The sequence below is a fragment of the Acartia tonsa genome, chromosome 1 (assembly GCF_053477335.1).
Source record: "Acartia tonsa isolate MP-2025a chromosome 1, ASM5347733v1, whole genome shotgun sequence".
Classification (NCBI taxonomy): domain Eukaryota; kingdom Metazoa; phylum Arthropoda; class Copepoda; order Calanoida; family Acartiidae; genus Acartia; species Acartia tonsa.
In genome coordinates this window covers 50106601-50119123 of record NC_137260.1, presented here as the reverse complement: position 1 = coordinate 50119123, position 12523 = coordinate 50106601, and the positions used below count along the sequence as shown (strand labels likewise).

The 12523-nt window shown below is 31.6% G+C and overlaps 1 protein-coding gene across 18 annotated transcripts in view; it reads left to right on the top strand.

Moving 5' to 3' along the window:
- Positions 1 to 12523, top strand: part of LOC145323072 (voltage-dependent calcium channel subunit alpha-2/delta-3-like) — a 49181-nt gene that overhangs the window by 9279 nt on the left and 27379 nt on the right. For all 18 annotated transcript variants that reach the window (XM_080165585.1, XM_080165561.1, XM_080165517.1 and 15 more), the window contains exons 3-11: positions 2689 to 2826; positions 3456 to 3559; positions 6061 to 6117; positions 6433 to 6488; positions 8299 to 8863; positions 9207 to 9300; positions 9585 to 9731; positions 9977 to 10069; positions 10397 to 10471. In XM_080165585.1, the coding sequence (XP_080021711.1) occupies positions 2689 to 2826; positions 3456 to 3559; positions 6061 to 6117; positions 6433 to 6488; positions 8299 to 8863; positions 9207 to 9300; positions 9585 to 9731; positions 9977 to 10069; positions 10397 to 10471 (1329 nt within the window). The remainder of the gene's footprint in view (positions 1 to 2688; positions 2827 to 3455; positions 3560 to 6060; positions 6118 to 6432; positions 6489 to 8298; positions 8864 to 9206; positions 9301 to 9584; positions 9732 to 9976; positions 10070 to 10396; positions 10472 to 12523) is intronic.

The window sequence follows — 12523 nt, the reverse complement described above, 5'->3', positions numbered from 1 at the left end:
CTTTTATTGTCCCTTTCCTCCTTGGTTCCAGAGGATTTCCTATAAATCGAAGGGAAGCAAAACCAGGCAGGTACCATGTTACTTCCCCCCCCCCCCCCATAACACTCCCATGGGGGAGCTTGATAGAAAAATGGGTAAATAGAATTTTCCTCCTACTTCCCCCCCCTCTCCCTTTTTTCCTGTACTGGAGGCCAAAAGAATAATGTAATTGAGGGTTAGCAAAGTTGTTGTACAGAGAGAGAGGAAGTGTGCAGAGAGATATGGGAACCAAATTTAGAGAGGCAAGTATTGAGTAAAGATAAAAAAAAAGAAAGGTTATAGGATTGGATAAAATATAGTAAAACAGCAAAAGCAAGGACCAAATATTAAAAAAAAAATCCGCGAATTATTTAAAGTTGTCCTAAAAATATATTTTTAAAATTTGCATTTAAGACATTGTTGAGACTTTAAACGGTTTTATTTTACATGTTAAGTTCAGGTTTTTCTAATAATTGGCTGTAAAAAGAAACATTTTTTTGTTGTTGAAAATCTTACTACTTTGTGTGACCACCCCATGGGTTGTGGTATAGATGGATGAGCCCTGCGGTCTACACCATATATTCACTAACAACATACAAAAGGACTTCTACACATTGTAGGCAATCTATTTGGGGGGGATGCCAGATATTATTGGCTGCTGAGTAGGGGGGGGGGGGAGGGGGTCTAAATATTATCTATACCTATAACTATAGATGTATATTAGAGTGTTCCAAAATAAATGCACTTTGTTAGATTAAGGGTTTGGCTGTTTATAAAATAGCCATCTTGATATCTTTATATTATAGCGACGATTACAGAAAAAAAATTTAAATTTAATTAATTTCTATACTTATTTTATCAAATTGATTCAAATTTTTTAAAGGTGTATTCTGTTCATTTTATTCAGGTGTAAACTCTAATTTTTGAAACTCTCTAAAATATATCTACTATGTCAGCTAAAAAGTGGATTTGCTGGTAGCATATTTAAGAATGGAGAATTAGGAGGGGAGGGCTGTATGCTTGGAAGAATTTTTAGAGTGGCTTAACAAGGAAGTGCTGGAGTGAGGGAGGAGAGGGATGCAGTAGAACATTCACACAATATCATAATATGCTAACATAAAGTAATTACCACGCAACTTTTTCTTATTATTTATTTGTTTTAATGATTAGTTGGATTGCTTTATTTATTCAGCACTATGATGTGGTACTAGACAAAGATTATTAAAGTTACAGGATATTGAAAGTCACGTTTTAAACCTTTGTAGGTTCTTTAAAAGTATTTTATAAATGAGGAACTCATCAATTTCTTGGTTAGCAAAATTTAATGGACACACAAAATCCTCACAACTTAATACCGTAAACCGTTGACTTCGCCCCTTTCTTCTGGGGAATTACAATGTGTTGAGGTAGGGGCAGATAATTGCCTAGAAACCATTTAGTTCTTTAATTTAGAAAACACATAACCTGAAATTATTCCAAAAGCTTTGTGAAGCTTCTCGAAAATGTAATACATAATTCTTTCTGTGGTTATTGGGATCTTAAAAGGCAGTCAAAAAAAGGACTGTTTGTAAAAGAATAGCTGCCATAAAAATTCCCAAGTATATTTTCAATTATGTCCATCCATTCTACTTTGATGTGCAAGGTGCAAAGAAAATTAACCACACCATGCCATAATGTAATATAATAATAATATGTAGAAAAGAAACCAACTTACTCGATATTCACAATTATAGAATGTATAATCTAATGGTTTCATATTGATCAGAACTAGGAAATAGGTAAATTATTAAAAGAAATAGATGAAAAGTCAAGTACCTAATCTTATTAGATTTTATTTTTTTATATTTGTATTTATTAAGACCAATGAACAATTTTTCATGATTTTATGTACATGAAAAATAAACCTAATTATACAAGAGTAGCAAAACTACTACATTTTTAAATCGAAGCTTTTCTATAATTATGGTCGGTCGGTCCATCCGTCTGACAGTTTGTTAAACATACAGACCATCTATACTAATCAGATATATAGAAAAATAGTAATTTTACCTATTACTCTATTCCTGAATATTGCCATTTATAGATATTATGACTTGATCACAATACCAAATAATTGCATATGATATTATTAATATATTATAATATCCCACCATACAGCCCTTTATTAGTCAATAACACAAACATAAATTGATTGTTATTTCCAACTTGTTTGATTCTTTCTTTGTATCTTGCATCTTGTGTACAAATTTGTATCCTTAAAACATGGACGATATTAGCATTTATTTTTTTTAAAATAGGTTTATTTTTTAAAATTGTATACACCATATCTAGTGTCATAACACTAAAAGATTGTTTGCCGCTTCTCGCCATGTTCTACAATCCTTAGTTTTTACAAATCATGGGAAGCTCTTCATCCCTTCGTCTTCAAGTACCCACTGAACCCAGTAATAGTGTCGGACTGATTATAACGTAAAAAAATAGCCAATGAGAGGCCATTATTGACCAATGGTAAAATTTATAGTGGCCTCTCATTGGCTAATTTTTTTTTACGTCATAATCAGTCCGACACTTTTACTGGGTTCGTACCCACTAATTTAAAATTTGTTAAATCGTTTTTCTAAGATTTTTTTTCTTTAAACTTTGTTACTAAATCTTTTTTTGTTCTTTAAGGTTGCCGAGGTTGATGGATTTGAAATGGTTCGCACCATGGCTGCCGAGGTGCAGATTATGATGCAGCACAAGATCGACGCCATCAAGAGAATCATGGAGCTCGCTGAAAACATTGCCCTTGACCATAAATACGACAAGGTAACAATTGAATAGTTTATTTTAAACCTTTAAAATAATGTTTTGAAGGAAAAATAGTAAATAGTAGTAGTAATTGGTTATTCTATTGAAAGTTAAACTTCTAAATAAAAAAAGAAAATTTTTAAAAACTTTTTCTCGTATTCATTCGAATCCGGTGGATAGGAACCGGTTCACTTCCATACGAAAAAACTATGTCTAGCATCGTATTATATCCAGCTTTCTGCGAATATAAAAATGTACAATCATAAGATTAAAACCAGTTTTTTAGCCCGTGCCTTCGGCACCTCGGAGCTGAAAAAACTGGTTTTAATCTTATAATTGTACATTCTATATCCGCGGAAAGCCGTTTATAATACGATGCGAGAAATAACTAAACTCTAATTTAAGTGCTCTAAAGCATGACTGACAGACTTGCGGACAGAATTATGATGCGTATGTGTTATAGAAATCTTCACTGAAATTTCAGCTGTCTATCTTGAGTAGCGTCCGAGAAATCACATTTTCCCTATAGCGTATAGCAGACAAATTAAATTATAGCTTTCTACTTAAAATAAATTATTATTTTTATACTAATATTAAAAGTTTAAACATTGATACAAATAATCATTTTAATGTTTTTTTTTTTGTAGGAACGAGGTTCTCGTCTGGCGGAGGGTAGATATGTTTATGTAAATGCCAAGAAATTGAATGTTCTTCCTGATGGAGATAGCGGTGGAAATGGAGAATTTGATCGGTAAATACTTATATAATGAATATTCAGACTTGTATATAAATGATTTTTACTCACTACTTAATTTTTAGAACAATTATTATGCAATTTAAATACAATCACTCATGTCTCCGATTAAGCTACCAAAGGCACAACTACTTATACACAGGGAGGTTGGTTTATCTATTTAGTTCCCTGAATTATATATAAATGTGACAAAGACCAATTTCTCATCCTTACATAAATAGAATTGTAATAATTTTATATGTCTATTGGTTTTCTCTTTAAATGGAATTATGCAAACTGGTCTAATTTTACAAAGTAGAAGATAAAGAACACAGTAATAGTGTCTGACTGATTATGACGAAACAAAAAAAAATTAGCCAATGAGAGGCCGTTATTGACCAATGGTAAAATTTATAGTGGCCTCTCATTGGCTAAATTTTTTTGTTACGTCATAATCAGTCAGACACTATTACTGTGTTCGAAGATAAAACTTGAATGAGTTACATAGATCTCATTTTCATTATGGGGTTTCCTACAACCGTCCTGTGCACGCCGTTGGTTGTATAACAAACATATGTCATCTTTTCTATAGTGAACAATTCATATTTGTGAAGCTTCCACTCTGACTTCAATAATTCTCAATAACTCTGCATCTTTGTGACATTTCACATTTTAATTAAAAAATCTTTTATCATCTTATCCTTATATAAAACGTTTTGTAAGATAAATGGATTACAAAACATATTCTCAAAACTTTCATAATAGGAATCAAATTGTTTGACAAATATAATAGCATTATCAAATGCTTTAGTAAAGTCAACCTACAAAAATTGATCTTAAATGGCATCAAACCAGCCAAAGGCCAATAAAACATTTCACCGGGCATTGCAGACACATTGTTTTATTTAAGACTTTTCTATAAATAGACACATCCTGGGACAGCGTTAATTTTTATGTGTGACGTCATAAAAATATGTCTCTTTTTATAGGGGTCTTCTTTCTCACTTCTCCTCTCATCCTTCCCTTTTAGACGTATCTGATACATGATGATACATCCTGCTTCCACCATTTATTTGCTGGAAGTTTTAGCAATTTGTCATAACATGTATTCACTTTTCTTGCATCACATTACAATTTATAAATATTTAAAGTAAAGTGGTGTGTACACATATATAAAAAGATGATGAAACTATGTAGTGGCTAAAGGGCCTAGTATATAAGATACACAGAATATCAAACATAAATCATGCTTACAGTTTATGTCAGGTAGGCAGGCAAGGAAAGCTGTAGGGATGACAGAAGGGTAGGCAGGATATAGGGCTGGCAGCAGAGGGGGTGCAAACAACATTTATCAAAACTCGTTTCACGGATTTTTTCTAATTTTATTTTATTTTGAAAGAAGCAGCTCATAGTTATACAAATTACGTCATACAATATGAATGGCCAACGATAGACCAGTATATATTTCACCATAAGTCAATTAAAATATAGACTGGCATATCTTTGGTTATTTGTATTATATGACGTCATTTTTGTACAGGCACTATAAGCTGCTTCATTTTAAAGTTTTGAATGGCATATGGTGGTTAGATAAAAAAATGCTTAAAGCTTATAATGAATTGTCTGAGAAATTGTTTTTTATCAAAAATCAAAAAAAAGCTGGCTGAGTAGTGACAAAAATACTATGCCATAAACAGAATAAACAAATTGAGGTTGGCCTAAAGGCTGTGAAGCCACATTTTCAAACACTTTTTATATTCACAAGATATTGACACAAAACATTTAATGGGCTTCTTACTCCTACATGAGACATTTGGGCAGCTAAATAAATAGTCTTTTCTTCAAACCATTCCCCTGTTTGATTTTAAATTAAAACTGTGACTAGCATTAAAAATCCTAATTCTTTCTGACTTTTTTTCAGAATTTAAAGATTTTTAGACATTTTAGAATAGTATTATTATTATTGTATAATTTACTAAAAGCCTAAGCCTAATATATATCTAATGTTAGGTTTATTTCTAATAAACTTTTTTTTGAGAAATATTATTTTCTCAGCTGCTCAACCGTAGAAATGATAAATTAAAATATGCTCAACTTTCGCCTTTTAGAATATTTTAAATTTTATCCTTTTGATGTTTAGGTCTGACATATTTTGTTTATTTATTTACATGGATAGATTTACATTTGATTACAAATAAACTTTTCATTTTGTTTATATTTATATCATTTTAAAATTAGAAATGTTTTAATCATTTTTATTACATTTTTGACATTTTAAGACATAGAATTATTGGAACAGAAAACAAAAAGATAAACGATCATTTATAATTTCAAATTTAATTTTTATTAACCTTGTGACCTATTATCGCAGGCGCATAGCATCCAATAAAAAATGACGCCATACAATAAAATTGGTCATTTGTATTGTATGACGTTATTTTTATTGGACACTATACGCTGTTTCATTAGCGCAACTACTCTAAAATAAATTTAGTATCAAACTGTTTGTATTTTTTCAGGTATCTGTCTCAGTATAGAGATCCTAGCAGTGAATACTATGCTCCTGGTTACTCTAGGCAATTATTTACTTCAAGCAATTAGTTTTTCATAAAACAGAAAGAATAGTGCGTAGTATAGGCAAAGCATTTATACATTTATTTTATGAGAGCGAATATTCAGCAAAATTGTTTATGTACTAAGTTGATTTTGAATGTATGTGTGTGTGGTTGTATTGAGTAGGCTATGGTAAATAAGTTTTGCACACAAGTTATGGGCAAAATGCCATACCGACAAACAAAACTCAGAAAAAAAATCTTAATTTAGACTTTACTACATGTACCTTAAATAAATCAATGAATTTTTAACTTGAAATAAATAATACTTGTGACTAGGCTGATGCTAAACCCGGATCCACACTTTTCTGGAATTCCAGTCAACACTTCCAGGAACAGATATACATTCATTTTTAGCAGCTATTTTTAATACCCAGAACCATGGCTCAACACGTTGCGAATACGCTCGTCGTCGGAGATATGTTGGAATCTCGGCTTAACACAGTGTTATAACTAAAAACGTTAAGAATAATTTATACTTCGTCTATGTCAAATGCGCGACATTAATAGTCAGAGTAGGAGGAATGCCTTGGCCCAAAACAGGCGCAACTCATTACCATGCACACTAAAGACGTCTCAGACAAAGTTCGTGCAATAAAAGAGTTAGTTGTCGGGTGGGTGTTACTTACCTAATACTAAGGGTGTTTGGACAGAAAAGGAGAGATGCCCCCCTTAGGTAACTTTTCGACAACCCTTTACTTTCATTGTACATGGCAATTTATTTTTAACAGATAAAATGACATTTTTAATATCTAAAATCAAATTATATGTAGGAAGATGATACACATATTTTTACGTTATAAACTTCTTATTTCTTATAAAGTTTCTCAAGTATAGTCATCTCTAAATCAGGAGTAAAAGAGACATTTAATAATAAAGTCCAAAATGTTTTTTTTTTCTTCCCTTTGAGAATTTTATTTTATGAAAGAAACAAAAATGGAATAATTTAATGACAATTCTTCAAATAAATTGCTTTTTGAAAAATGAGATAAAGACTATAGAGTAATAAACAGGAAAATTTTAAGACTTATATGATAATATTCTTTTTTTTCATTTTCTTAGTCAAATCACTCGTGTGAAAATAGTACAATTTATATTCGACAAGAATTAGCTATAGAGATATTTGGATCATAAAAAGAAAACGAAGTAGCGGGTTCTTCGTATTCTCACGTTAGCTTTATTCCTATTTTTATCCCCTGCTGGGTAATCATTAACATTTACTTTACCTAACCTAACCTAGAATAAACTATCAAAAGCTACTGTGAATTTACGTCAAAACCCGCAACTTCATTTTCTTTCCATGATCCAGATATGTTATTATTATTAAATTGGGTGGAAAATATTGCTTTTGAGTTTTTTCTCCGTACCTTTATTTCTCATTCTAAAATATCGAAGATCAGTAAAAACTTTTTCATTTTATATCCGCGGGAAATCACTCAACAAAATTGCTTTATTTTTGGCAGCATAGGTATTCTAAAATTCAGGGATCGGAAGCCTCACGTAAGCCGCGCATAAGCCTCAGTTTTAAACCTGCTTGTGGGCAGAAAAAAATAATTCAGAAAGAAGGATTGTCTGCTAAAGAGCCGTTTTATACATCCAGCTGAATTTTATTGTGATAAAATCACGATTTCACTGAGGCTTACACGCGGCTTACGTGAGGCTTCCGATCCCTGCTAAAATTGGATATATGAGATCGTAGATTTGTCTTTTTGTAAAAGGAAAGGGTTGTCATTCGGTCGGTATAAGGCGCTATTAATTGTAAGAAAGAAAAAAAAATGGGTGGCAAATTTAAAATTGAACAATTTGTATGGGGAATACATAACAAATTTACCAATAGGTTACGTATTAAACAATATAAATCAATTTGTTGAAAGTTTCCTGTAATAAGACATTACTATCCTTGTTATACTTTGTCTGATACAAGAAATATCTTGCCATATATAAGTTGTGAAATTAAGTTATAATATTTTCCTTTTTTGTCAGATATCCGCATTAATTTTTGGTGGGGATTTATTCTTCATATAAAAAACTTTTTGCTTTAAATGTAAAAATCAAATTATAATGCGAAAACCCCACTTCCGCAAAAATAAGTTTTTTTTCTCCAAAAATGAACAAAAATCAATGTGTAACTGTCTGATAACAGGAGCTCCGTCCATGTACCGACCAACGTCTTTGACGGCGAGCCCAAGGTCATCAACGCCATCGACTGGTCCAAGAAGCTGGATGACATCTTCCGTGACAACTACGAGCGTGATCCCAGCCTGTCCTGGCAGTATTTCGGCTCCAGCACTGGTTTCCTCCGCCAATATCCTGCCATCAAATGGCTGACCTATGAAGATGACCCAGATATGTACGATGCTCGTATGCGCGATTGGTATATTAAATCTGCTGCAAGTGCCAAGGATATTGTCATTCTTCTGGACACATCTGGCTCTATGACTGGTTTGAGAAAGGAGATTGCCAAGCATGTTGTTATCAACATCATGGAAACTCTTGGAGAAGATGATTTCCTGACTGTCCTAACATTCTCTGACGAGACACGTCCTCTGGTTGACTGCTTTACTGATGCTGACGGTGAACCCGAGTTGGTTCAGGCTACCACTGAGAATATTGCTGAGTTTACTGAGGCTGTTAATAATATTGAGACAGAAGAGATTGCCAACTTTACTTCTGCTCTGGTTACTGGTTTCAACCTTCTTGAAAGATACAAGTAAGCTTTTTATTCTCTCATTCTCATTTTTTTATAGTCGCATTTACCACATTTTTAGTTTAAATGTGTAAATCCGCCATTTTTAGATAAGGATCAAAACCAAGCAAATTCTTCCTTATTTTGTTGTTAATATTTGTAAAAGGGGAAAAAGGTTCAAAATTAAATTATCAATTTGTATTGCTAAATAACCATTTCTTTGTATTTATTTTAGTTTCTTACTAAAATATGTATTTAATCTTGTAGGCTTATTTACTTAATTGTTCTTTTATTCATGCCAAATTAAAAATTTGAAATCTACAAAAATTATAATAGCATATTCATTAAATGCTTTCATTTATTCTAGGACTGGACAAGCCCGTACAAGTGGAACTGGATGTAACCAGGCTATTATGCTTGTCACTGATGGAGTTCCCTACAAGTTTGAAACTATCTTCCAGGTATAATTTCAGTTTAAACAAAAATATTATTGTATGACAATCTTTTTCCCTCTTTGTTAAAGTGTTTTTAATAAATATTTCTACATTTATTCAGTCTACAATTTAGACTTGATCGAATTATGATATTCAATCAAAATTCAATACAAATAATCTAAAATATGAAAGTTTATTACCTTTCTCTCAAATTTTTGTAAACAAAAAAATTGATATGTAATATTATTTAAAGTTTTATTTATTTAGTTTAGGTAGATTAAAAAACTCTAACTATTTTCAAATTGATTTAGGAGCACAATGAGCCAAGCACACCTGTGCGTATGTTCACTTACCTGATTGGTAGGGAGATCAGTGACCTGGAGGCAGCTAAGTGGATTGCCTGCCATAATAAAGGATACTTTACACATGTCACCACTCTGGCTGAAGTCAAAGAACAGGTTTCGTATTTGATTTGTTTTGTAGAATATTAAGTTTCAGTCTAAAAATTTCGATAGGTAGATAGAAAAATAAAATAATCTGAAGAATATTTTTAAAAAGAGAAGAAATAAATTAATTTTAATAATATTCTCTTAATTTCGAAGTTTGATTTTACTTAATAATTTCTTTTAAAAATCCGCAAATTAAAATAGTGAGAAATCTGTCAAAAATTTTTATTTTATTCTGAATGAATAACTATTTTCAGGTATTGAAATACATTCCTGTAATGGCCCGACCTCTGGTTCTGATGAGAGAGCAGCATCCTGTCAGGTGGACTGGAGTTTATGCCGATATTGAGGTAGGACTTACTTACTTGTAGAGTAGCTACTCTATAACTTTATTTGTCAGTCTTAATTCTAGCCTTAAATATGTTTCAAATGATTTCTACAAGGGCCGTATAGCTAAGATAGAACGTTTCTTCGATTGTCCTTGGCAGGCTTTAGTCATTTAAGCTAAAGTTTTATTACGTTGTCACAATAGGATTACAGATAAAAGGTATCCATTAATTCGCTTTTAAAAAAGTCGAATAAAAAAGCCTGATTATGTACATTGAAAAAAACTCAAGGATAGCATATTTATCCCAATTTTTTTATTGAATCAATATTATGATAAAATACTATAACAGGTTCCCAACGACCGTATGTTATGGGTAATTGGTCTCGCCAAGCCCATGACCCGTGGACAACTTAGAGAAGAACTTGTAAGATATTGAGTTCTTTGGCTAACCAAAAAATACTAATAATTATAATTTTTGTGAAGATTTTGCGGATTTGTTTGATTACTAACATATTTTAGCTAACGAAAATGTAGTTTTTTTCTTGTGAACCTAAGCCTATAATACTAACCTTGCCAGGATCCAAAGACATCTCGATGGTTGTGGAACATACGAGAACGCGCACGTCAGAAGAGGCGCACTGAAAACTACAGAAAAATCATTGCACTGCAACGAGACAAGGATCTGAAGCCGACAGAGGATGGAGAAAGTGGACAGCAGGAAAAAATATTTGGATTTCATCTAAAAAAATATACTAAAACATATATATAAGAAATATATATATATTATTCCTAAGAAGTTTCAAATTAATTTTCCCCATTTCGTTATTTTAAAATTTATTGCTTTCTATATCTGGTGTTGATTTATACTTCTTAAAACATAGTAAATCAAAAACTATATAATATACTAATGTCTACGCCCCCTAAAATCCTCTGGACTTATAAGAAGCTCCGTTGTAAAGGAGAACCATATCGGTTCAGTAGTTATTGAGATCTTAATCTTCAGACAAAAAACTTTCCTACTTTATAAAATTGAATAAAATTCAAATGTCTAACCGCTCCTGGTCACGAATAGGTTGCTGCTTTGGAGAAATTAACCCGTCTTCATGACAAAAATCAGATGGCCAACTTCCTAACCTACGGCCGCTGGGGCTTGCAGGAGGCTGACATAGAGAAGCTTAACAAAGAGGAGGCCAGAAAGGAGAGGGTAAGGTGTCTCTGACTCTTCAATAATTTATCTATGGTTCATGCTCGAGTCTCACGTCCCTATTGAAATATTCAAATATTGAAACGAACTTTAGTTGGTTGTTAAAACTTTTCCGAATTTCAGCGCCGTTTTCAAAGATAATTTCTTTGTGTTTTCCACTTTAAGAAAAGTTAGATTAGTAGAGTTTTCTTTTCAAGAAATTGTTTAAAAATGCAGTTCCAAAATATTGTACTTTTATACTTTACTTTTACTTGTCATATGGATAAGGGAATAAGGAAAACTTTTCCCCATCTTCTTAACAAAGGGGCGGTGCAGACTTGTACACTTTCAACAATCACTGAGCTTTTCGTTTAAAGTCATTAAATTTAAATCATAAAAAAACATAGATTTCTTTACATTTAATTAACTATTTTAACGGAAATTAAAGAAAGAAACCGTTCAATTGGTGATTTTTAGGGGAAAATGAATTATATTTCTGCTTTTACTTGAAGAAAATATGACCACTAAATTTTTGTTGTGGATTTCAATGACTTTTAAAGGATAGAACTTGTGATTACGCAAAGTAGGCAAAACTGAACCATCCCTTGATCATATTATATATCCTTCCTTTTATTGAGTTGATATGCAACATAGTTGGTTCTATTTTTATATCCTTTTACAATCTATTTCATAGATTTTTCATATTCGTTATTTCAAATTGATTAAAAACGCACATATTATTATAGATAGTTTTATCAAAATATTATAAACATCACAAGCTGATAGTTTAAATAAGTTAATTTATATTTATTTTCATAAGATAAAGTAAATAAGTTAAAAATATTTCACATTTTCTGTGTATCAAATTTAATCTGAAAATCCCTTTATGCTTTCTCACAAATGGAACAAGGAAAATATTGTTCATAGGTAGCACAACACAAAAAAATGGAATAGGATATTGATATTCTAAATTTACTCTTACTCAGTTTGATTATAGGGATAACTTCTAACCCTACGAAAAATGACGGATATATACAGACGGAAAAACGCACAAAGACTTGTTAAAGAGTAGCTGCGCTACTAAAAACTATGTGCACCAGTTTTTGGAATTTTCTAATGCTTTGTTGCATTCAAATAACTGTACACACAAACACACGCTCAAAATAAGAAAAAAAATTGACTGCATTATATTTACAGTAACTTTGACTTTAACACGATGTTCGATACTAAACATTATTTAGTATTACAACCTTATTTATTATGATTATATAATTTATGTATATTCTTTTAAAT